The sequence below is a fragment of the Macaca fascicularis genome, chromosome 3 (genome assembly GCF_037993035.2).
Source record: "Macaca fascicularis isolate 582-1 chromosome 3, T2T-MFA8v1.1".
Taxonomy (NCBI): Eukaryota; Metazoa; Chordata; class Mammalia; order Primates; family Cercopithecidae; genus Macaca; species Macaca fascicularis.
In genome coordinates, this window is record NC_088377.1 from 93,912,512 (window position 1) to 93,939,222 (window position 26,711).

At 40.5% G+C, this 26,711-nt stretch overlaps 1 protein-coding gene across 8 annotated transcripts in view; it reads left to right on the forward strand.

Annotated features, from left to right (window-relative positions):
• Positions 1-26,711, forward strand: part of MATCAP2 (microtubule associated tyrosine carboxypeptidase 2) — a 66,832-nt gene that overhangs the window by 3,600 nt on the left and 36,521 nt on the right. For 5 of the 8 annotated variants that reach the window (XM_005549794.5, XM_005549796.5, XM_065542135.2 and 2 more), the window contains exon 1: positions 20,938-21,231. In XM_005549794.5, the coding sequence (XP_005549851.3) occupies positions 21,207-21,231 (25 nt within the window). In that variant the 5' untranslated portion in view covers positions 20,938-21,206. Of the gene's footprint in view, positions 1-2,591; positions 2,662-20,937; positions 21,444-26,711 lie in introns of those variants that run through there. The other 3 variants (XM_005549792.5, XM_005549795.5, XM_005549793.5) reach the window with 2 other exon arrangements.

Here is a 26,711-nt window from a genome sequence, read left to right on the forward strand (position 1 = left end):
GGTTTGTCGTTTGTCTTTTTACTTTATGATGTCTCAGATGTAGAGAAGTGTTTAATGTAACTAATGACACACACACACATACACACATACATATACCACATATATTTTCCTTTAGGGTTTATGCTTTTTATGCCTTAAGAAATCCTTCCCTAACCTGAGATAATAAAGATGTTCTGCTGTACTTTCTTCTAAATATTTTAAAGTATGGCTTTTCATGGTTTTGGCTTTAAACTATCTGGATTGATCTTGTTTTTTATGTGAATAACCAGTTGTCTTAGCAGCAGTTATTAAATTGTCCATCCTTTCTCTCATTGACCTGTAATGCCACTTTTATAATATATCAACTTTTCTTTTTTTTTTCCCTCCCCCTGAGACACTCTCGCTCTTTCGCCAAGGCTGGAGTGCAATGGCCTGATCTCGGCTCACTGCAACCTCCGCCTCCCGGGTTCAAGTAATTCTGCTGCCTCAGCCTCCCGAGTAGCTGGGACTACAGGCATATGCCACCACGTCTGGCTAATTTTTGTATTTTTAGTAGAGTTGGGGTTTCCCCATGTTGAGGCTAGTCTCAAACTCCTGGCCACAAGTCATCCACCCACCTAGACCTCCCAAAGTGCTGGGATTACAGGCATGAGCCACCATTCCTGACCAACTGTTCTTTATTTTATTTTATTTTATTTTATTTTATTTTATTTTATTTTATTTTATTTTTTGAGATAGGGTCTTGCTCTTTCACCCAGGCTAGAGTGCAGCGGCATGATCATAGCTCACTGCAGCTTCAAATTCCTGGCCTCAAGCAATCTTCCCATCTCGGCTTTCCAAGTATCTGGGACAACAGGTGCGTGCCACCACACCCCGCTAGTTTTTAAAATTTTTTGTAGAGACAGGATCTCACTTTGTTGCCCAGGCTGGTCACCAACTCCCAGCCTCAAATGATCCTCCCACCTTGGCCTTCCAAAGTGCTGGGATTACAGGTGTAAGCCACCATGTTCAGCCTCAACTTTTTATGTACGTGTAAGTCTATGTTGGGCTCTATTCTGTTCCGCTGGTCTATCTATTCCTCTCCCAATATCACACTATATTAGTTATGTATGTTGATATCTGGTAGGGCAAATTCCAATTCGACTTGGATTATTTTGCCTCATTGTTCTTCCACATGAATTTTAGGGTCAGATTCTCAAGCTCCAAAAAGAAAAGAAAAGAAAAGAGAAAAGAAAAGAAAAGATAAAAGAAAAGAAAATCCTCTTCTGATTTTTAATCCAAATTGCACTGAATTTATCACATAATTTGGAGAGAATTCGCATCTTTGTGACACCAATGCTACCCATTTATGAGCATGGTATATCTTCATTATACCTGCTAAAAATGTCTATAACAAACTTACATAAAGATCTGTAAACTGTTGTTAAATTTATTCCTACATATATTTGTTGTTGCTGATCTTATTAGTTTTAGTAATTTATTTATAGAGAGGGATCTTTTTAAAATGTAAATTTTGCAGTGTCAATTCCTTGTTTGGAGCTGCTCTATGTCTTTCATTGCAATTAAAATGATATCCAGTAATATCCTTATCATACCCACAAGGCCATGCATGATCTGGATCCTACCTGCCTCTCTGAATAACCTAGTATTCTCCTGACATCACAATACATTCCCTTTTTTTCCCACTAGGCTCCAGCTTCAGGCCTTTTTTCTGGTCATAAAAAATGCCAAATTTCTTCCTACCTCAAGGACTTTCCTCTGCCTAGACACTCCTCCTCTACATTTAGCACGTCTGCTCCTCATTATTTGGGCCTAAGCTTGCATGTGCTACCTCGTGAAAGAGGACTTCTTTGATCAGGTGGCCACCCCCGTCTTCTCTGCCCACCAATCACTTTCCATTCTATTACTCTGATTTCTTCATCCCATTTGCCACTATCTGATATTATTTTATTTATGTATTTATGTTTATTATCTAGACCTTCCTACTAGAGTATAAGCTATGGCAGTGCAGGGCCTTGTTTATAGCTGTAGCCCAGCACCTTCTGGCACATGAGTGCAGTAGATACTTGTTAAATAAATGAATGTAAGAATAACACTTGTTCCTATTTTAGAGATGGGAAAACTGAGATGCAAAGAGGCTAAGGGATTTGCCTAAATCATCAAAAGTGTCTTCCCTACTTGTTTAAATAAAACACAAAACTTCCCAAGTTGTTTAAATAAAGACCACAACATAATACATTAAGAATAGAACCAAGAGTCTGAGGTAGAAATAACTGGAGATTAAAGATAACCCTGGAAAATGAGTATTTGCTCCTTCTAAGACCTGCTCTTTTAAACAAATGAAATAATAATTATGTCTTTTGCAAATAAAATTGCTGATAAAAAGGCTGAAAAACACAAAAATTTGAAAGCATGGACTGCAACAAAGACCATCCAAATGCTGTATACTTACAGTTAATTTTTCAAAATACAGTCACACACATTTGTATTTTATATTTTATACTATTTTTATACTTTTAAAAATACTATTTATATTTAATTTTTAAATTTTTAGACTATTTATACTTAATTCACAAAGTAATACAATAACACAAATCTTTTTATTTTTACAGGGAGAGAAAAGGCCAAGACCTAATCATAAGGCAGTGGCAAGAAGAACTAAACTCAAGTTCTCTACCTCAGGTTATCTGGCTGAAGGGCCACTTCTTTTACACTTTTTAAAAATTATTATTATACTTTAAGTTCTGGGGTACATGTGCAGAACATACAGGTTTGTTACATAGGTATACACATGCCATGGTGGTTTGCTGCATCCATCAACCTGTCATCTACATTAGGTATTTCTCCTGATGCTGTCCCTCCCCTAACCCTCCACCCGACTACAGGCCCTGGTGTGTGATGTTCCCCTCCCTGTGTCCATGTGTGCTCATTGTTCAACTCCCACTTATAAGTGAGAACATGCGGTGTTTGGTTTTCTGTTCCTGTGTTAGTTTGCTGAGAATGATGGTTTCCAGCTTTATCCATGTCCCTGCAAAGGACATGAACTCATCCTTTTTTATGGCTGCATAGTATTCCATGGTGCATATGTGCCACATTTTCTTAATCCAGTCTATCATTGATGGACATCTGGGTTGGTTCCAAGTCTTTGCTATTGTGAACAGTGCCACAGTAAACATACATGTGCGTGTGTCTTTATAGTAGAATGATTTATAATCCTTTGGATATATACCCAGTAATGGTATTGCTGGGTCAAATGGTATTTCTAGTTCTACACATTTATGATAATGAAGAAACTAGAACCATCAAAGGATGTTATATATTATTAAAAAGGGCTATTTTGCTTGTTACTACTCTCTACTATTAATGATTAATGATTAATGGTACTAATCTCTACTATTAATGATTCTTAGTGCCACATAGATTTTTTGTTTCTAGTTTAATTGATGAAGATGTTTCAGATTCCAGAATGGCATAAACATATTGTGCTTTCTGAATATATTATATTGTTTCCAAAAACCAGTGCAACTACAGGTGTAACTCCTTTATTCAATAGACTAATCTCAAAATGCATACAACTTTAATCTCCTTTTTATTTTCTCATGTGGTTAATAAGGATATTAAGATAATTCATATTTAAAAGACCACAGTAAATCTTTTCATAAAGAGGAAGAATTATTTTGTGTACTTATCACACTATACTTTTTATATTGATAACTTTTCTTTTCCATACCTAATTTCTTAAAGCTATTTTTACAAAACTTAACTTTTAGTGATATCATACAAGTCACTCTTAAATATTACAGAAATAACAGAAGCCAGTGTTTCCTAAATATCAGAGTCCATTTATTGAATATCAAATATAACATCTGAAATTTTTCTCCCATGCAAACAGGCATTTTGCAAATTTCTCTTTTTTGAGACAGACCCTGTCACTCAGGCTGGAGTGCAGTGGCACAACTCTGCTCACTGCAACCTCCGCCTCCCAGGTTCAAGTGATTCTCCTGCCTCAGCCTCCCAAGTAGCTGGGATCACAGGCACCCGCCACCATGCCTGGTAATTTTTGTTTTTTTTGTTTTGTTTTGTTTTGTTTTTAGTAGAGACAGGGTTTCACCATGTTGGCCAGGCTGGTCTTGAACTCCTGACCTTAGGTGATCTGCACCACCTCAGCCTTCCAAAGTGCTGAGATTACAGGCATAAGCCACCGTGCCCGGCCACAAATCTTCTTAAATTTGATACAAGAGAACAAGAGAATGTAACAGGTTTATTGCATTCCATTGATGTCTGTCATGAATTTAGTGATCTTCTAAACACTTCAAAAATTTCTCCTCACATACGATTTCCAGACCCAGGGTTCATTAATTCTTTCATTAATCCTTCCAAATGTTGGGGTTCAGGACATTCACTTTCACTCTCCTCTTTCCTGCTTCTCACAGTCTGACACTATCCCAGTCTTCCTCAGTCCTGTTCATGCCTGGCACTTAATAGGCCCCCAAGAAATGTTCGCTGTTTGCTGATATATTCTCCGGGACCACAATCTCCTTCCTTTTTTTTTTTGGCGGGTGGCGGGGGAGGCGGAGTCTCGCTTTGTCACCCAGACTGGAGTGCAGTGTTACCATCTTAGCTCACTGCAACCTCCGCCTCCCAGATTCAAGCGATTCTCCTGCTTCAGCTTCCCAAGTAGCTGGGATTACAGGTGCCCACCACCGTGCCTAATTTTTTGTATTTTAGTAGAGATGGGGTTTCACCATATTGGCCAGGCTGGCCTCAAACTCCTGACCTCAGGTGATGCGGCCTGCCTCGGCCTCCCTAAGTGATGGGATTACAGGCATGAGCCACCTCACCCGGCCTCCTTCCTATACTCTGACCTTACCATTCCTCAAACCTTCCAACTGTACTGACCTTCTCCTCCCTTCTCATCCACCCACATGTATGACCATACATGGACTCCAGTCAACACTTGGAAATGCTCCAGCTCCAAGATTTCAAACCCCAAACCTGGTCTCCTGATTCTAATCTTGCCTCCTTATCTCTTCTTCAGTGCTGCTCACTCCTTCTAAACCTGCAAGTCCCCTCCCCTCTCCCTTCCAGTCCTAATATTCAGTTCATTCTCCTTTTTCACCTTTGGGCCCAGATTGAAAATATTATAGCTGGGGCTTTATAGCTATGCCCAGGTGTTAACCTTGATCTCCTACCACAACCTTTTCTAAGAGGTCACATGCCTCATAAGTAGCTCAATCTATTTTGAAAAGGAGGCCAAGAGAAAAGAGAGTTTAAAACAAAACAAAAAACAAAACAAAACAAAACCACCAGCCTGGCCAACGTGTGAAACCCCATCTCTACTAAAAATACAAAAAATTAGGTGGGTGCAGTGGCACGCACCTGTAATCCCAGCTATTCAGGAGGCTGAGGCAGGAGAATCACTTGAACCTGGGAGGTGGAGGTTGCGGTGAGCCGAGACTGTGGCACTGCACTCCAGCCTAGGCTACAGAGCGAGACTTTTTCTCAAAACAAAACCTTAGCGCTATCAGGGAATTTACAGACCACCTAATCCAGCTCCTTAAAATAGTAGATGAGGAAACAAGACTGTGGATAGTCTAAGATTTCCAGAGCCTGCCATCAGCCTTTCCTGGGTCTCTTCCCAAACACTGCCCATCCTCCTTTAAGCCTCACTTGCTCCTTCCCAGCCAGACCTCAAGAGAAACTATTTTAATACCATTCTCCTTGGTCTCTTGTCCCTCTTGCTGCACTTAACTTGCTAATCTCTAACCTTGTTTGTTCTGTTTTCCTGGCTTGCTCAACATTGCCAGAAAAAGACAAGAAATTGAGCCAATTCCATTTCAAATTTATCCCACTGGACCATTAATGTTGCTCAGAATCCATTTGAATCATTTGAATCAGAATCCATTTGAATCCCTATCATAGTCTCGATCACATTTCCCATCCCACCCCTTTCCTCTCTGCAAATGACCTTACCACCCACTTTGCTTAGTGTTCAATACCAAGGAAAGCACGCAGAGATTGGAACCCAATCACCTGCTGTTCATTCCTGAACAAACCCTGCTATTTGCCACCTCTATGGCATGCTCATCCTACTCCTACTACCAAAATGTCCTGTCCATCACCTTTGAATTTCTAAATACAAATCCAGCTGAATAGTATATCCTACAAGATTTCTTACCTACTCCAAGTGAGGTCATCTTCCACCTTAGTACTCAATTTGCACCACTTTATTTTGCCATTATTTCAGACTTACAGAAAAGTTGTGAAAGGTTTACATGTACATAGAGAGAGAGAGAGCGCAAAAGTGGAACAAAGATTCCTGGATTCCAGGAATCATCCAGATTCCCAATATAGTAACATGTTACTACACTGGCTTTATAATCTCTCTTTCTCTCTCTCTCTCTCTGTGTGTGTGTGTGTGTGTACTTACCATTGTGTTACAATTACCTCCAGTATTCAGTATAGCAACATACTATACAGGTTTGTAGTCTAGGAGCAATAGGCTACACCATCTAGGTTTATGTAAGTACATTCCACGATGTTCCCACAATGACAAAATCACCTAGTGATACATTTTTTTCAGAACATATCCCTATCAGTAAGTGACACATGACTGTACATATACACATATACTTATATACATTTACATATATACATACATACTCTGAAGTGTTTAGGGGGAAAAGGATATCATGTCTAAAAGCTACTCTTAAAACAGTTCAGAAAAAAGTCATATATATGTATATAGGTATATATATATACACACACACAGAGACACACACATGCATAGTTATAGTTACATAGTCCTATATGTTTCTCTCTGTGTAGACATAGACAGATAGAAAGAAAGATAAAACCTTGTGGGTTCTTCTTCCTCTGCCCCATAACCAAATGACTGAGAACTCTAAATTCTTCCTGGAATGCTCTTATCTGCCTGTGTACACTCCCCAGGTGATCTCCTCAGCCCCACTGACTTAAAATTTCCATCCATGTAGTGGAGTTCATTCCAATATGGCTGAATAGGAACAGCTCTGATGTGCAGCTCCCAGTATGATTGACACAGAAGACGGATGATTTCTGCATTTCTAACTGAGGTACCTGGTTCATCTCATTGGGACTGATTGGACAGCGGGTGCAGCCCACGGAGGGCGAGCCAAAGCATGGCGGGGCATCACCTCACCCAGGAAGCGCAAGGGGTCGGGGGATTTCCCTTTCCTGGCAAAGGGCAGCCGTGACAGTATGTACCAGGAAAATCGGGACACTGCCACCCAACTACTGAGCTTTTCCAATGGTCTTAGCAAATGGCACACCAGGAGATTATATCCCGTGCCTGGCTTAGTGGGTCCCACGCCCATGGACCCTTGCTCACTGCTAACGCAGCAGTCTGAGATCAAACTGCGAGGCGGCAGCCTGGCTGGGGAAAAAACGTCTGCCATTGCTGAGGCTTGAGTAGGTAAACAAAGCAGCCAGGAAGCTTGAACTGGGTGGAGCCCACCTCAGCTCAACGAGGCCTGCCTGCCTCTGTATACTTCACCTCTGGGGGCAGGCTATAGCTGAACAAAAGGCAGCAGAAACTTCTGCAGACTTAAACATCCCTGTCTGACAGCTCTGAAGAGAGCAGTGGTTCTCCCAGCATAGTGTTTGAGCTCTGAGAACGGACAGACTGCCTCCTCAACTGGGTCCCTGACACCTGTGTAGCCTAACTGGGAGACACGTCCCAGTAGGGGCCGACTGACACCTCATACAGCTGGGTGCCCCTCTGAGACAAAGCTTCCAGAGGAAGGATCAGGCAGCAATATTTGCTGTTCTGCAATATTTGCTGTTCTGCAGCCTCAGCTGGTGATACCCAGACAAACAGGGTCTGGAGTGGACCTCCAGCAAACTCCAACAGACCTGCAGCTGAGGGACCTGACTGTTAGAAGGAAAACTAAGAAACAGAAAGGAATAGCATCAACATCAACAGAAAGGACATCCACACCAAAACCCCATGTGTAAGTCACTATGATCAAAGACCAAAGGTAGATAAAACCACAAAGATGGGGAGAAACCAGAGCAGAAAAGCTGAAAATTCTAAAAACCAGAGAGCCTCTTCTCCTCCAAAGGATTGCAGCTCCTTGCCAGCAACGGAACAAAGCTGTACAGAGAATGACTTTGATGAGTTGACAGAAGTAGGCTTCAGAAGGTCGGTAATAACAAACTTCTTCAAGCTAAAGGAGGATGTTCGAACCCATTGCAAGGAAGCTGAAACCCTTGAAAAAAGATTAGATGAATGGCTAACTAGAATAAACAGTGCAGATAAGACCTTAAATGACCTGATGGAGCTGAAAACCATGGCACAAGAACTACATGATGCATGCACAAGCTTCAATAGCTGATTCGATCAAGTGGAAGAAAGGGTATCAGTGATTGAAGAGCAAATGAATGAAATGAAGCAAGAAGAGAAGTTTAGAGAAAAAAGAGTTAAAAGAGATGAACAAATCCTCCAAGAAATATGGGACTATGTGAAAAGACCATATCTATGTTTGATTGCTGTACCTGAAAGTGATGGGGAGAATGGAACCAAGCTGGAAAACACTCTCCAGGATATTATCCAGGAGAACTTCCCCAACCTAGCAAGGCAGGCCAACATTCAAATTCAGGAAAAACAGAGAACACCACAAAGATATTCCTTGAGAAGAACAACCCCAAGACACATAATTGTCAGATTCACCAAGGTCGAAATGAAGGAAAGAATGTTAAGGGCAGCCAGAGCAAAAGGTCGGGTTACCCACAAAGGGAAGCCCATCAGAATAACAGCAGATCTCTTGGCAGAAACTCTACAAGCCAGAAGAGAGTGGTGGTCAATATTCAACATTCTTAAAGAAAAGAATTTTCAACCCAGAATTTCATATTCAGCCAAACTAAGCTTCATAAGTGAAGGAGAAATAAAATCCTTTATAGACAAACAAATGCTAAGAAATTTTGTCACCATCAGGCCTGCCTTACAAGAGCTCTTGAAGGAAGCACTAAACATGGAAAGGAACAACTGGTACCAGCCACTGCAAAAACATGCCAAATTGTAAAGACCACTGATGCTAGGAAGAAACTGCATCAACTAATGGGCAAAATAACCAGCTAACATCATAATGACAGGATCAAATTAACACATAACAATATTAGCCTTAAATGTAAATGGGCTAAGTGCCCCAATTAAAAGATGCAGACTGGCAAATTGGATACAGAGTCAAGACCCATCCGTGTGCTGTATTCAGGAGACCCATCTCACAAGCAGAGACAAACATAGGCTCAAAATAAAGGAATGGAAGAAGATCTACCAAGCAAAAAAAAAAAAAAAAAAAAAAAAAAAAAAGCAGGGGTTGCAATCCTAGTCTCTCATAAAACAGACTTTAAATCAACAAAGATCAAAATAGACAAGGCCATTACATACTGGTAAAGTGATCAATTCAACAAGAAGAGCTAACTATCCTAAATATATATGCACCTGATACAGGAGCACCTAGATTCATAAAGCAAGTCCTTGGAGACCTACAAAGAGACTTAGACTCCCATACAATAATAATGGGAGACTTTAACACCTCACTGTCTATATTAGACAGATCAACGAGACAGAAGGTTAACAAGGATATCCAGGACTTGAACTCTACTCTGCACCAAGCAGACCTAATAGACATCTACAGAACTCTCCACCCCAAATCAACAGAATATACATTCTTCTCAGCACCACATCGCACTTATTCCAAAACTGACCACATAGTTGGAAGTAAAGCACTCCTCAGCAAATGTAAAAGAACAGAAATCACAACAAACTGTCTCTCAGACCACACTGCAATCAAATTAGAACTCAGAATTAAGAAACTCACTCAAAACCACTCAACTACATGGAAACTGAACAACCTGCTCCTGAATGACTCCTGGGCAAATAAGGAAATGAAGGCAGAAATAAAGATGTTCTTTGAAACCAATGAGAACAAAGACACAACGTATCACAATCTCTGGGACACATTTAAAGCAGTGCGTACAGGCAAATTTATAGCACTAAATGCCCACAAGAGAAAGCAGGAAAGATCTAAAATTGACACCCTAACATCACAATTAAAAGAACTAGAGAAGCAAGAGCAAACAAATTCAAAAGTTAGCAGAAAGCAAGAAATAACTAAGATCAGAGCAGAACTGAAGGAGATAGAGACACAAAAAACCTTCAAAAAATCAATGAATCCAGGTGATGGTTTTTTGAAAAGATCAACAAAATTGATAAACCGTGAGCAAGAGTAATGAAGAAAGAGAGAAGAATCAAATAGATGCAATAAAAAATGATAAAGGGGATATCACCACCGATCCCACAGAAATACAAACTACCATCAGAGAATACTATAACACCTCTACACAAATAAACTAGAAAATCTAGAAGAAATGGATAAATTCCTGGACACATACACCCTCCCAAGACTAAACCAGGAAGAAGTTGAACCCCTGAATAGACCAATAACAGGCTCTGAAATTGAGGCAATAATTAATAGCCTACCAACCAAAAAAAGTCCAGGACCAGATGGATTCACAGCCAAATTCTACCAGGGTACAAAGAGGAGCTGGTACCATTCCTTCTGAAACTATTCCAATCAATAGAAAAAGAGGGAATCCTCCTGAACTCATTTTATGAGGCCAGCATCATCCTGATACCAAAGCCTGGCAGAGACACAACAAAAAAAGAGAATTTTAGACCAATACCCCTGATGAACATCGATGCAAAAATCCTCAATAAAATAGTGGCAAACCAGATCCAGCAGCATATCAAAAAACTTACCCACCAAGATCAAGTTGGCTTCATCCCTGGGATGCAAGGCTGGTTCAACATATGCAAATCAATAAACATAATCCATCACATAAACAGAACCAATGACAAAACCACATGATTATCTCAATAGATGTAGAAAGGGCCTTCAACACATGAAAAAATGCTCATCATCACTAAACATCAGAGAAATGCAAATCAAAACCACAATGAGATAGCATCTCACGCCAGTTAGAATGGCGATCATTAAAAAGTCAGGAAACAACAGGTGCTGGAGAGGATGTGGAGAAATAGGAACACTTTTACACTGTTGATGGGAGTGTAAACTAGTTCAACCATTGTGGAAGACAGTGTGGCGATTCCTCAAGGATCTAGAACTAGAAATACCATTTGACCCAGCCATCCCATTACTGGGTATATACCCAAAGGATTATAAATCATGCTACTATAAAGACACATGTACACATATGTTTATTGTGGCACTATTCACAATAGCAAAGACTTGGATTAAGAAAATGTGGCACATGTACACCACAGAATACTATGCAGCCATAAAAAAGGATGAGTTCATATCCTTTGTAGGGACATGGATGAAGCTAGAAACTATCATTCTGAGCAAACTATCCCAAGGACAGAAAACCAAAGACCGCATGTTCTCACTCATAGGTGGGAATTGAACAATGAGAACACTTTGACACAGGGCAGGGAACGTCACACACCGGGGCCTGTCGTGGGGTGGAGGGGGCAGGGGGAGGGATAGCATTAGGTGAAATACCTAATGTAAATGATGAGTTAATGGGTGCAGCAAACCAGCATGGCACATGTATACCTATGTAACAAACCTGCATGTTGTGTACATGTACCCTAGAACTTAAAGTATAATAAAAAAAAATAATTAAAGAAAAAAGAAAGAAGTCTTAGGGGTTTTTGAATCTTGTTCTTACAACTTAAAGTTCAAGATATTTAATACATGCAGGAATTACATATTAGATTTCAAAGACTTCAATTGTGAGATTCAGTTAAAAGTGCATTTTTCTAGTGTATTTATCTGAATAATTATTTGTTATATCTTTTATGTTATATCTCATATAATCATCTAAAATTTTGTTTACTATTTCATGAAATAAAAACCTCAAAAAAAAACAAAAAAAAAAAAGAAAGGAAAGAAAACCCTGGAAAGTGGCTCTAATACAATATTTTTCAATTGGAATTAATTTTTCAAAATGAAAATGACTTCATTGTTATTTTTATTATAAAATTAGTATATGTTTATTATTAAAAATAAGTACAAAAATCTCTAAAAGAAAAAGGGAACAATTACCAGCAGTTCCACATTCCAGAGCTCATCACTGTTAGCATTTAGGTATACAAATAGCCAAACACTTTTCCTATCAATACAATTAATTTTTAAATTTGACCATTATGCAATGTACACATGCACTGAAACATCATACTGTATCCCATAAACATGTGCAATTATTATGTCCATTAAAAACAAGATAAAAAACATTTACAAAAAAAAAATCCATCCATGTAGTAATGTCTCCTAAATTTATTTCTCTAGCCTGGTCTCTTCCTTGAGATCTGAAATCCAACTGCCTATTTGAAATCTTGGCTTAGAGGGCTGGGCACAGCGGCTCACACCTACAATCCCAGTACTTAGGGAGGCCAAGATGGAAGGATTGCTTGAGCAGAGGAGTTTGAGACCAGCCTGGCAACAAAGCGAGACTCCATATCTGAAAAATACCAAAAAATTAGCTGGGTGTCCTTGACATGCCTGTGGTCCCAGCTACATAGGAAGCTGAGGCAGGAGGTTGAGCCATGTTTGAGCCACTGCCCTCCAACCTGGGTGACAGAGCAAGACCCTCTCTCAAAAAGAGATCTCAGCTTAGATATCAATTGGCATATTAAACATGACATATCCAAAATAGAATTTCCCCACTAAACCTATTCTCCAGTCTTTTCCATTTCAACTGTCCACCCAGTTGTTCAAGCCAAAATCCTAGGAGTCATGTTTAATTCCTCCTTCTACTCTTCCTACTCCATTCACACACTAACCTGCTGATCAACTCTGCCTCCAGAACGTATCTTGAGTCTTCTACTCCTCTTCCTCTCCATACCTCCCTTTCCACTCAGACCCATCACCACTCTCTCACTTGGCCCACTGCAAGAGGGTCTTACTTGGTTTCCCTGCTTCTACTCCCAACTTGGTCTCCCAGCTTCTACTCTTAACTTCTTATTCATTGTCCTCAGAGATGCCAAGGCAAGCTTTTAAAAACATAAATCATGTCATGTCACTGCACTGTTTAAAATCCTCCAGTGGGCCAGGTGCAGTACCTCATGCCTATAATCCCAGCACTTTGGGAGGGCAAGGCAGGAGGATCACTTGAGTCCAGGAGTTCGAAACCAGCCTGGGCAACGTAGTGAGACCTTGTCTCTACAAAAAAAAAAAAATTAGCCATGCGTGGTGGGTCATGCCTATAGTCACAGCTACTCAGGAGTCTGAGGTGGGAGCATCACTTCAGCCCAGGAGGTAGAGGCTGCAGTGAGCTATGATCTCACCACTACACTCAGCCTGGGTGACAGAGTGAGACCGTGTCTCAAAAATATATATATACATAAAATAAAATGGCCAGGCACGGTGACTCATGCCTGTAATCCCAGCACTTTGGGAGACTGAGGCAGGCAGATCACGAGGTCAAGAGATCAAGACCATCCTGGCTAACACGGTAAAACCCTGTCTCTACTAAAAAATACAAAAAATTAGCCGGGCATCGTGGCAGGCACCTGTAGTCCCAGCTACTCGGGAGGCTGAGGCAGGAGAATCGCTTGAACCCGGGAGGCGGAGGTTGCAGTGAGCTGAGATCGAGCCACTGCACTCTAGCCTGGGCAACAGAGTGAGACTCCATCTCAAAAAAGAAAAAAAAAAAAAAATCCTCCAGTCGCTTCTGATTGCACTTGGAATAATACTGAAATTAGGCTGGGTGTGGTAGCTCACGCCTGTAATACTGGCACTTTGGGAGGTAGACGGGGGAGGACTGCTTGAAGCCAAGAGTCCCAGACTAGTCTAGGCAACATAGTGAGACCCCCATCTCTATGAAAAATTTTTTAAAAATAAAGAATAAAGTCGAAACTCCCTTCCCTGGCCCCTGCCTACCTCTCTTCTCCTACCCGCTTTCCCCCAGCTTACTAGACTTCAATCATACTGACCTTCATGTGGGTCCAGGGATCATGCCAAATCATTCTTATCTCAGGGCTTTTGGCTTTGCAATTCCCTTTGCCTAGATCGCTTGTCCCCTAAAAATTCTGACTCTTATTCTTCAAGCGGCTGACATTTGTTCTTCAAGCCTTAGCTCAAAGGTACTTTCTCAGAGGCCTTTCCTGATCACTCCAAGTTACCTACCATCTAGCATACTTTCCTGATTTGCTGTGCTTCATAGCACCTATCTGTATCTGAAATTATATCTTTTGTTAAATTGGTTGTTGTTTTTTTTCTCCCAGTATAAGTTCTATGAGAACTGGGACTCTGATTTACTTACCCTAGCATCCCTGTCATATATGCTAAAGGACTGATTGATGCATGTACATAATTTTTATTGCTTTTTTTTTTTGAGATGAAGTCTTGCTCTGTTGCCCAGGCTGGAGTGCAGTGGCACCATCTTTGCTCACTGCAACCTCCACCCCTGGGATTCAAGTGATCCTCCTGCCTCAGCCTCCCGAGCAGCTGAGACTACAGGCATGCACCACCACACCTGGCTAATTTTTGAATTTTTAGTATAGACAGGGTTTCATCATGTTGGCCAGGATGGTCTTGAACTCCTGACCTCAGGTGATATGCCCACCTTGGCCTCCCACAGTGTTGGGATTACAGGCGTGAGCCACCAGGCCCAGCCATCATTTTTACATATGTATATACATACCATCAGTAAGTTCTTTAAAGGTAGGTTTCAATCTTTTTCATCATCTTTTTACCTTGTATATAATAGGAACTTAAATATCTGGAAGGAGTTAAGTTAATGCACATCTTGGTTTCTCCAAAATATAATTAAGAGCAGTATCTTTTTGGCTGATTAAAAAACATCCTTCCTCCCTTAATCATTTCCAACAAACATTAAAAACATCATTTACACACATATAAAATCACAGTGTTCCCCAGGGTTTTTGTGCTGTTCTGTTTTCATTGAGATGAAAAGGCAGAGGCGTTTCACAAAGCATTCTTTTATTTGACTTCCACTTAATGCTTTTCATTCTCCTGAATATAGACATGCTGCAAAACATTCCATTCTCTTGATATAGACATCCTGAAAGCATTCAAACTGTGCTGAATTTTTTTTTTTTTTTTTTTTTTTTGAGGCGGAGTCTCGCTCCGTTGCCCAGGCTGGAGTGCAGTGACGCGATCTCGATCTCGGCTCACACTGCAAGCTCCGCCTCCCGGGTTCATGCCATTCTCCTCCCTCAGCCTCCCTAGTAGCTGGAACTACAGGCGTCCGCCAACACGCCCGGCTAATTTTTTTGTATTTTTGGTAGAGACAGAGTTTCACCGCGTTAGCCAGGATGGTCTTGATCTCCTGACCTCGTGATCTGCCCATCTCGGCCTCCCAAATGAAATTTTTTTAAAAGCCAAGGAAAAACCAATTCTACCAACTATTTTCTAGATTTCTTTGTTTTTCCTCCTGTTTTATGAATCGAGAAACATTGTTTACAGTTTGCCCTGAGACTTCTGGTAATGCTTATCAGCGTCTGAGGTATTGCAACTAGAGTTGCTCTGTTCTTTTACAACCATAGGCTGCAGAAGCTTCCCTCCCCATTTTTTAAGTTTCTCATCTGAAACTTACAAGTAAGTAAATATAGTGTTCTAATTCATTTTTTGTTAATAAGATAAAAACCTCTTTTTAATAAATTAAACTTTTTTCAGTTGCAAGCATGATATGCTCTTAAAAAACTGAACTTCTGCTATAGAAAGTGAAGTATTATAGGCTGGGTGTGGTGACTGACACCTGTAATCCCAGCACTTTGAGAGGCTACAGAGGGAGGATTGCTTGAGGCCAGGAATTTGAGACCAGCCTGGGCAACAAAGCAAGACCCCATTTCTACAAAAAGTGCCTGTGGTCCCAGCTACTTGGGAGGCCAGGGTGGGAGGATCGCTTGAGCTGAGGAGTTATGATCACACCACTGCACTCCAGCCTTGGCGACAGAGTGAGACCCTGTCTCTGAAAAAAAAAAAAAAAAAGTGAAATAATATACTTTTCTTCCAGTAGCAACACTTTCTGGCAGCCTTGTCCAGACCCCATCTCTCTCTTCGTCTTTCTTGGTCTTTACTAGCCTTTATGCCCTATCAAGGTAAACGATCAAACCTCTCCTGACTCTTTAACAAGCAGGATGTTGATCTCTTTTTCTAAAAAGAAAATGATCTTCTCTTATTACACACAGATGGTATAACTTACCTTTTTTTACTTTTTTTATACCAAAACTCCATCAACTAACTTATGAATAGTAAATAAACATTTGTCAACATCTGTTCTACCATGTAAAAACAATATACAGATAAACATGAGTAGTTAATTAAACAAGCACTGACGAAGTAAAAAAAATAGTTAATTACTGGGCATGGTGGCTCACATCTGTAATCCTAGCATTTTGGGAGGCCGAGGCAGTCAGATTGCTTGAGTCCAGGAGTTCAAAAACAGCCTGGCAACATGGCAAAACCCCAACTCTACAAAAAAAAATAAAAATTTCGCCTGGCCTGGTGGCACATGCCTGTAGTCTCAGCTACTCGGGAGGCTGAGGCTTAGGTAAAATCATGGCATGAACCATGATCATGCCATTGCACTCCAACCTGAGTGACAGAGTGAGCCCCTGTCCCAAAACAAAAAGTGAAATAAAATAAAAAAGTTCTTTACCTATAACATAACAATCCTGCCACACATAAAATAACAATATTTCTATCAAAACACCTATTTTTCTATTATTTTAAATCTAAAATTAAATGGAAATAATCCTTACAGATATTCATTAATCAAAATGATCCACAATACAATGCTTCTAGAATACATAAAGATGACCATAAAAGGAAAGTGAGTATATCTCAGCAAGACAACTGCAATGGCATTTTTGGTTATTATTGAAAAGTTTAAGTTTAATAAAACTTTAAAAAGGGTGAAGGGCATCCTTAAAGGTAAACATAAATTATTAAAATCAGTTTTAATGGCCAGGGACAGTGACTCACGCCTATAATCCTAGCACTTTGTGAGGCTGAGGCGGGCAGATCACCTGAGGTCAGGAGTTTGAGACCAGCCTGGCCAACATGGTGAAACCCTGTCTCTACTAAAAATACAAAATTAGTCGGGCATGGTGGCGCACGCCTGTAATCCCAGCTGCTCAGGAGGCTGAGGCAGGAGAATCACTTGAACCCAAGAGGCAGAGTTTGCAGTGAGCCAAGATCACGCCACTGCACTCCAGCCTGAGCAAAAAAAAAGAGCGAAACTCTGTCTCAAAAGAAAAAATAAATAAATAAAAATAAAAACAAAAGCAATTTTAATAAATTCCTAACTTGATCTTGAAATTAGTGCCCTAAAAATGGAGCAGTAACATAATTAAGTCAATCATCTTGTCTCAATATTAATGGTTAATGTAGAAACAGGTATAAAGGAAAATTTCTCAGAAAGATGAGATTGTTCATTGTTCTTGTGGATATGTAAAAACAATGCTGACTGAAAAGCAGCCAACTGGACAGCTGCAGATGCTGAACCCAATGGAAACACTAAGCAGGCATAGCACAAATCAGTAATTAACAAAGCAGATGCAGAAAGCTTGATGAGGGTGAATAATTGCATAGATGGGAATAGTAAAAGGAGCTGGTAACAGTACAAGTTTTATAAGAAATTGGATAAACTCTTTGTATTCATGAATTTGTTAGCAAGAGTGCTTCAATAATACACAGATAATAGATTTTAAAAATGTTTTGATTACATTGATAAATACCTTTATATGGTACTTATCACTAAAGAAATTTAAAAATGGTCCACAGGAAAATATTGGTAGGGTGAACATAAAAATAATTATAAAAGTAAAGAATGAAGTAATATTTCAGGTAGGCTAACTACAGAGGCATCAAATTTGTTTATTTTTGGCATTCTTAATTTTAATGACATGTTGAAATTAGAATACACAACATTTTCTATTTTTTATATGTATGTATGCATGTACATATATATACACACATGCATGTATTTTATAGAAAATCTTCCCGGCCGGGCGCGGTGGCTCAAGCCTGTAATCCCAGCACTTTGGGAGGCCGAGACGGGTGGATCACGAGGTCAGGAGATCAAGACCATCTTGGCTAACACGGTGAAACCCCGTCTCTACTAAAAAATACAAAAAACTAGCCGGACGACGTGGCGGGCGCTGTAGTCCCAGCTACTCGGGAGGCTGAGGCAGGAGAATGGCATAAACCTGGGAGGTGGAGCTTGCAGTGAGCTGAGATCCGGCCACTGCACTCCAGCCTGGGCAACAGAGCGAGACTCCATCTCAAAAAAAAAAAAAAAGAGAAAAAAAAAGAAAATCTTCCCTACTAGTCAGGACTTTCCTTGAGGATAGGTATCATGTTTTGTTATATACTCCAAAAACACCAAGCCCAGTGTCTTCTATATAAATAAATACCTGTGGAATCAGGAAGATAATATATATCTTGGTTACTTAAAATATAATGAAAATAGGCAATATGATTAAACATACTTTAGTAAAAGCATTCAGAGTAAACTGCACAGACACTGAACATATGACTTGGTAACATCTTTTAGGAGGCTTTCTTTTTTGAGAAATAGCTCTTAAACTACAGTGACAGACTTTTTTGAGAAATAGCTCTTAAACTGCTCTTAAACTGCAGTTTAAAAACTAGAAATTTGTAGAGGTATAGATGCATTTATAGCAAACTTGGAAAACAGCTTTCAGAATTCTGGGTATATAAGGAAGCCAACAGCATGGTTCATTTAGAGCCTTTTTCCTTAGGACATATGTTGCAAGAATTACTACTCTTACAAATGCAACAGATTCATTGCTCATTACTATAGCAAGTGTTTTAACCCAAAGCAGATTTGTTCTTCATCTATTGGTCCATTTGATATAATTCCATATTATTTTAGTTATCATTATAAATGCACACACTTTCTATTGTCTACTTATTCATTAATTCACAAATATTTACTGAGGGCCTGCTACGTGCCAGTCACTCTTCTTGGTGCGGGGATATAGCAGTGAACAAACAAAAATCACTGCACTTGTGGAAATTTTATTCTAGGGATAAAATATCAGACAATAGTTATGATAAATCAATAAAATATGTAATAAATTAGACAATGTTAAGTGCTAAGTAAAAAAATAAAGCAGAGAAGGGCTATAGGAAATATGAAGGAGTAGAATTTTAAATAGAGTGGCCAGGGAAGGGTTCACGAAGAACTGACATTTGGGTTAAGTCCTGAGGAAGCAAGGGAGATAGTCCTGCAGATATCTGAGGGTAGAACATTCCATGCGGGGAGAATTCCAAGTTGCAAAGGCCTTGAGGTGAAATAGTGCCTGGAATTGAGGAATATCAAGGAGGCCAGTGTGTCTATGGGGGAGGAAGTAGTTGGAGATGAGATCAAAGAGGTGACAGGAGGCTAGGTCATAAAGGACTTCACAGGAAAGGAAGCCACTGAAGGTTTTGAACAGAGTGACATGATCTGATTTTTTCACAGGTTCATTCTGGCCACTGAGTTTTGAGAACAGTGTGAAAGAGGGTAGGGTGGGAATACAGAGACGGTCTAGAAGACTGCTATAATCCAGACAAGAGGTGGTGGTGGCTTGAACCAGAGTGGTAGCAAGTGGCTAGACTCTGGATGTATTTCGAAGATAGTATTCACAGGATTTGAAGACAGAATATGAAGTGAGGTTATCCAGTATTTGTGATATAGTTATATTTCCACTGTTCTCTCCTAAGTGATGAAAAAGAAACAATTTCTCACAAGTTGTCTGACATTCTCAGAGTTTGACGGTCCTGATATTCAACTTTCTTTTGTTCCTGAGTTTGAAAACACACCCCATTATTTCCATGTCTTACCTCAGCCTTGAGGATGAAGACGAGATGTAACTGTCTGAAGACTGACAGTTGCCAGCACTATCTCATGAGCTCTTCCTAGACTGTAAGCTCCACTAGGCTTATTTCATTCCCCTTGATGTCCTCAAAGCCTGACTCAGAACCTTGCACATGTTAGGGTCTCAAAAAATGTTTGTTGAATGGTTTAGTCTACATTTCCCATTCCCACTGTTTTTTTTTTTTTTTTTTTTTTAAGTTTCACGGTGTCACCCAGGCTGGAGTGCTGCAGTGGCGCGACCATGGCCCACTGCATGCTCACCTCCCAGACTCAAGCAGTCCTCCTGCCTCGGCCTCCCGAGTAGCTGGGACTACAGAAGTGCGCCACCACGATTTGTTAATTTTTTGTGTTTTTAGTAGAGTTGAGTTTTCGCCATGTGGCCCAGGCTGGTCTCCAACTCCTGGCCTCCAACGATCCACCCGCCTTGGCCTCCCAAAGTGCGAGGATTACAGACATGAGCCACCGCGGCCTGCCTCCCAGTTATTGTAAAAGATTAAATTTTCACACTTGCTAATGTGAAAATGAATAATAAACTGAAAATAACATTAAGCCCTTATCAATTGCAGAATCACAAGCTACAGTGTGAATTTCAGTATTAAGGATAGTATGCTGGGGTACTGTCAAGTGGTCATTGAGCCTCTTGCACTTTTCACTCTTACTAGCTCAACCTAAAGGTGTTTTAGCTTCCCCGCACCTCCTAAGCGGAAGGACTGGCTTTGCTATTTGCAGTTAGGGCCAAGTGTCACAGCGCACCATGGAGTTCAGTCCCCTTTAAACGGGTACAAACGTCTCTGAAAGATCAGTCAACATGCGTTATCCGACTAGCGGGAGACCCCAGCCGCTCGCGGGCACAGCCACAAGCCCTGGAGACACTAGCCCGCGCTGCGCACGCCGGGAGTTGTAGTTCCTCCCACTCTCTCTCGCTGCCCGCCGGCCTTCGTCGCACTAGCGCCCCCAGCGGCGCGCAGGCTCCGGGAAGCGCAGCGCGCGCGGACCCCGGGGGCAGTTTCCTAGCAACCGGCGCAGCTGCTACGTCACGGTGGCAGGTTCTAAGCGCTGCCGGGCACCGTAGGGCCGCCGTGTGTATCTTCCAGCATCTGCGGGCTGGTGGAAGCGCTGCTCACAGTCAGTGTCCGTACGTCTTCGTCCGCCATTACCCTCCTTATCCTGCTCCAGGTAGCGGACAGCCGCCTCCCGCCGCGCACCCTCCACTGAGGCCCGGGTCAGAGACTAGGGGCCGCCCGGCCCGCCCCTGCGCGGCCCTTCCCCCTGAGCCCGCGGAGCCCGCCGCCCCGGGCCTCGGGGGAACGATGCTGGAGTCCATTCGCGTGACGGGTGAGTGCAGGGAAGGGCTGGCCGCGGCGGGGGTGCGGGGCGGACCGGGGTCCCGCCGCCCGGGGTCCAGGTAATGGTAGCTACCGGCTGGGCGCGCCGCTCGGGACTCCACCCTGCGTCCCGACCCCTGCGGGGCGCTCAGGAGGCGCTCGCGAAAAGCCTACGGAGGGAAGAGAGAAATCGGCCCCTTTTCCTTTCGTCACTTATTATCAGTAAGTACATGCTGTGGAATCTCGTGAAAAATATTATAATAATAGACCGGTTGCTGGTCCTACAAAGGTACAATCCAAAGATTGTTAAATCTTATTTTCAAAACACGCTAGGTGTGTGATTAAGCTTCATAATTTTCTAGAATAGTCAGAAAAAATAAGCTAAGTGAAAGAACACATCTGTATTTCAGTATTTATACTGTGTATATTTGTGTGTGTATGCTTTTATTCTTAAACAGTGAGAACATTTTGAGTTGATATTATAATAGGCCATTTTACAGTACAGATTATACCAAGGGTAAAACATGGGTCTTTAAACAGACCCCAGGTCAGAAAGTCTGAAAGTTTACCTGCATTTTTAAAAATTCAGTTCGATCTCTGGGAGCACAGAACTTGACTCTTACTATTTGTAAATCGCTATGCGTGTTAGCCATTAAAAAAAAAAACCTTACGTAATCTTAGAGTAATTTTCTAGGCCATTTTCCCAGCATTTGATTCTGTACGCAAACATTTTTGCAAGGCAGGGTTTTGACAGTTCAGAATTATGACGAAGAACAACGGAGTAAAGGGAAATACCTACTCCTCAAACTAGTGCCAAAATAAGGCCGGAATTTTAAATTTTAAAACAATGCAGTACCTAATAGACTATTTTTCTGTGAGCACTCTAACTGAAAAACCAAACCCCTTGCCAGTGAAAACATGATTTTAATTTTATACTGTTTTATTTCATGTTCAGTGTTATACAGAGTTGATTTGTGCAGTCATGACATTGCCGCGATTTATCTCATTTATGTTGACAGGAAACATAGTTACAGGAGCTAAGATTGAAAAGGCAACTTTAATTGGCGTTAGAGTTTTTAAAAATGTGATTTGATGTAGATGCTACTTTCGTCCTAAAACACAATTAAAATGTCAAAAGTTACTTAAAAGTACCATACCTCCTAAATATGGAGCAAGGTTTCTCAACCTCAGCACCATTAACTTTGTTGTTGTTGTTGTTTTTGAGACAGAGTCTCGCTCTGTCACCCAGGCTGGAGTGCGATGGCGCTGTCTCTGCTCACTGCAATCTCCACCTCCCGGGTTCAAGCGATTCTCCTGCCTTGACCTCCCGAGTAACTGGGATTACAGACGCACGCCACCACGCCTGGCACATTTTTGTAGTTTTAGTAGAGACGGGTTCACCATGTTGGTCAGGCTGGTTGGAACTCCTGACCTCAGGTGATCCTCCCACCTCGGTTTCCCAAAGTGCTGGGATTACAGGCATGAGCCACTGTGCCCAGCCTAGCACTGTTAACTTTGGACAAGATAATTCTTCCTTGTGGGATGCTGTTCTCTGCCCCGACCCCATAATTGTGACAACTAAAAATCACAATTGGGCAGGGGGGTGGGGGAGGGCAATATCTTCTTCTCCATAGAATCAGTGCCTTGAAGAAAAATGTAGATTTCTGTCACAGTGCACATTATTTAACTGAGAAATCACATAGATTAAAATTATTTTCCCAAACCGTAACAATCATTGTAGAGATACAAATAAAATAATATTAGTATTAGAAAGCAGATACTCTGATCATTTAGTCATGCAGAGTGATCTCTTGATATGTCAACATGTTGAGTTAGAAGTTTGAGAAGAGATACTTTAGAAAGTAGTAGACCCACTCCTCTTGTCTCATTTCCCTTCCTATAATTTAGTGGCGGTACATTTATCATTCCAACCCTGTATGTTTGCAAACCCTGAGGTAAATAATTTGGCAGTGAATTTCTATAGTACAATAAAGTTCAAATAGCCATTTGAGACCATTCAGGCCTCTAATTTACAATTCCTTTAAAAATAACTGGGTCATTTTTCAGACTACTTTCTCTCTTATATAGTACTTAACTAGTTGAAATCATTCTAGAGCCCGGTGCCCAGCATTTCACTGCGATATCAGAAAAACCCAATTTGGACAGCCAGAAACTTCATGTAGAGAGTTAAGCTGAAAACATGCCCTCCTCTGCCCTGGTCATTCCCTCACGATTCATTGATATCTAAGATGGCCATGTTCTTCTTTCTGGTTAGCAGAACTTGATTGTGGTAAGAGTACTGATGGAAATGTGTTCATTTTTTTTTCAGCTCTAAAAGTTGTTACAAATATAGAACAGACTCATTATTTTATATTTCAGGAATGAAGCAATTACTTGTTTCTGAAATCACTTCCTATGTAATATCTTACCCACTTTTGACTTATTAGTATATGCTATCTCTGCTGTTTAAAAATGGAATCAAATCAGAAAAGGTTTTTTTTGACTTCTCATGGCCTTTCAAAGAGGAAGGTTCTCAGGCTGGGTGCAGTGGCTCACACTTGTAATCCCAGCACTTTGTGAGGCAGAGAGCAGATGGATTACCTGAGCTCAGGAGTTCGAGACCAACCTGGGCAACACAGCAAAACCCCATCTCTACAAAAAATTAAAAAATTAGCCGGGCATGGTGGCCCGCGCCTGTAGTCCCAGCTACTTGGAGGGTGAGGCAGGAGTATCACTTGAGCGCCCAGGTGTCAGAGGTTGCAGTGAGCCAGAATTGCCACTGCACTCCAGCCTTGGTCACAGATTGAGACCCTGTCACAAAAAAAAAAAAAAAAAAAAAGGTTCTACTTTAGCTTCTGGGATTTAAAAAAAAAGAGGGTTTATTATACTAAAGCCACTAAAATCTTGATTCTAAAATATAGATTAATTACCTTATTAACATGAAATTTGCCTTGGAATTCAAATTTAATGATTCAAAATATTTCCCTATGTACATTTTTCCATGTGGTGTTTCTGTAGGAGCTGAATATAATATTTAATGTGATACTAATAATAGTTAACAGAGGCTGCTTATAGTCCAGCACTGTTCTCAGCACTTCACACATATTAACTTTTAAAATCCTTACAACAGTACTACGAAGTATGTATTATTATTATCATCCCATTTTACAGATAAGGAAACTATAGCACAAAGAAGTTATGTAACTTGGTCAGGGTTATAGCTATTAATAAACAGAGCCAAGATTCATACCAGACAGCTCCATTCCAAAGCCCATGTTGTCAACTATTAGGAAAATCAGCTCACTATTATATCAAGATTCATACCAGACAGCTCCATTCCAAAGCCCATGTTGTCAACTACTAGGAAAATCAGCTCACTATTATAGTGACTGTACACTGATTTGAGCCACAAAACCCAACCTCAAGATTTCATTTAATATCTGTGTCACATTATCTGATGGTTTGCTCAAGTGTTGGTTTTTAGGTTTTTAATCACAGGCAAGTATGTAATAATTTTTACCTGGGAAAATCCTATTTCACTTGAATATAAATTTGTTGTTTTCAAAATAGAAGACATCTAGTTCATTCATTAATAAAATGCTGTGAGAAACCATATAAGATTATGTTCATTTATGATTTCCTATTGGCTTTATTTTGTATGTGATGTAAGAAGTGATTAATGAGTCATTCCAGAAATGAAGTGTCTTTATATCAAAGATGAATGTTTAAAAATACTGGAAACGAAAGTCTTAAGGCCAGCGTTAGGCCATACAGGATGAATATACCTAGGCACATAACTCCTATTTGTTCTACAGCGGCAGGTACTTCCATTAAAACTTACCATTAAAACTTGTCTTCAACATCACTAATTGATTCATTTTTCTTTTGCCTTCCTGGGATTGTTTTTTCCACAATGGTCAGGCAACTAAGTCTTTTACCCTTTCTTTCCTCTCAAATATTCTCTTCCCTTGTCTACTTCTCTGGCCACCCTTTCATAAGCAGGATAGTGAATGAGCAAAACCAAACACAGATGTATGTTGTAAAAGAGCTTATAATTTCATTGTTGAGGAAGTCTGTCATACAACAAATATAAACCTGCAACCATGATAAAGGACTTCGAAGAAGAGATATAAGGTGTTATGAGGTTCTAAAATGAAAGAGTTAAGGAAGGCTTCCTGACCAAGTGCTATTTGAACTGAAAGATGAGTGGGTATTAATCTAAGAAAAAGAGGGATAGAAGGGCCCAGCAGACACAGAGAGTAGCATGTGAAGAAGTATGCTCGGAGAGATCATGGTAAGGATGAGATATGGTCAAAGTGAGAGAAGGCTGAAGTGGAGAAACTGAGGAACACAGTGTGAGGTGAGGCTGCAGAGGCAGAAGGATCTGACCGAGAGTGACCTCATAGACCACAGTTAGGAGTTTTGTCCATCCCAAGGGAAAGCCATGTTTGTTTCTGGCACATTCAGTGTTGTTTTAGATGATATATAATGCTCACTCTTACCACAACCATCACCATCAAGGGTATCTAGACTACTCTGTATATTTCTAACTGTAAAAACAACAAACATACAAGTTTCTGACCCCAAAACAACAGTGTCCCATTATAAGTTACTAATAGAGCAACACTGAATTGCTCTTACCTGGGACTGTGAAATTTTTAGGAATCCTAAAGTACAGTCAAGTTTCTGAATTCCTCAATGACATTAGCAGTGCCTTTCGTCTCATTTTCTTAAAGTTGATAAGCTACATTGGTTGCTATTGAATTTAGAGATACTATAGTTAATAGATTATCTGTTATAGTGTGGACAAATTGAGCAATAAATGTATTTTTAAGGATACTGATTTTATACATCCTTAAAAAAATTAAAGTGTAACTTAAATAAAGTTTACAAGTCTTAAATGTGCAGGCCAATGACTTTGTACATACATAACCATTGCCCAGAACAGATAGAGAACATTTCCAGCACCTAGCAGGTTTCCTGGTATCTCCTCCTAGATTATGATTCATCCCTCAAAGGTAACTGCTATTCTGACATCTAATACCATAAATTAGTTTTGCTGTTTTGGACTACATATAAACGGAATTATACACTATATAATCTTTTGATGTGGCTTCATTCGCTCAACATTGTCTGAGATACATCCATATTGTTGCTTACAATGTCAGTTTTCCTTTCATTGCCGTATAGTCTTCTGTTGTATGAGCCTACCACAATTTATCCTTTCTACTGTTCATATTGTTTGAGGTGTTTTTGTTTGTTTGTTCGTTTGTTTGATTTTTAGAGTTGGGGTTTTGCTATGTTCTGTAGGCTGGACTCAAACTCCTGGGTTCCAGTAATCTTCCAGCCTCAGCTTCCTAAATAGCTGGGATTACAGGCATGTGCCACTGTGCCTGGCTTCTTTTGAGTTTTAAGTGATGAAATTCTTGATAAAATTAAAGTTTACCTTGTTTGGGGATTATTTTGTTTTGTTTTGGCCTTTCTTTTGTT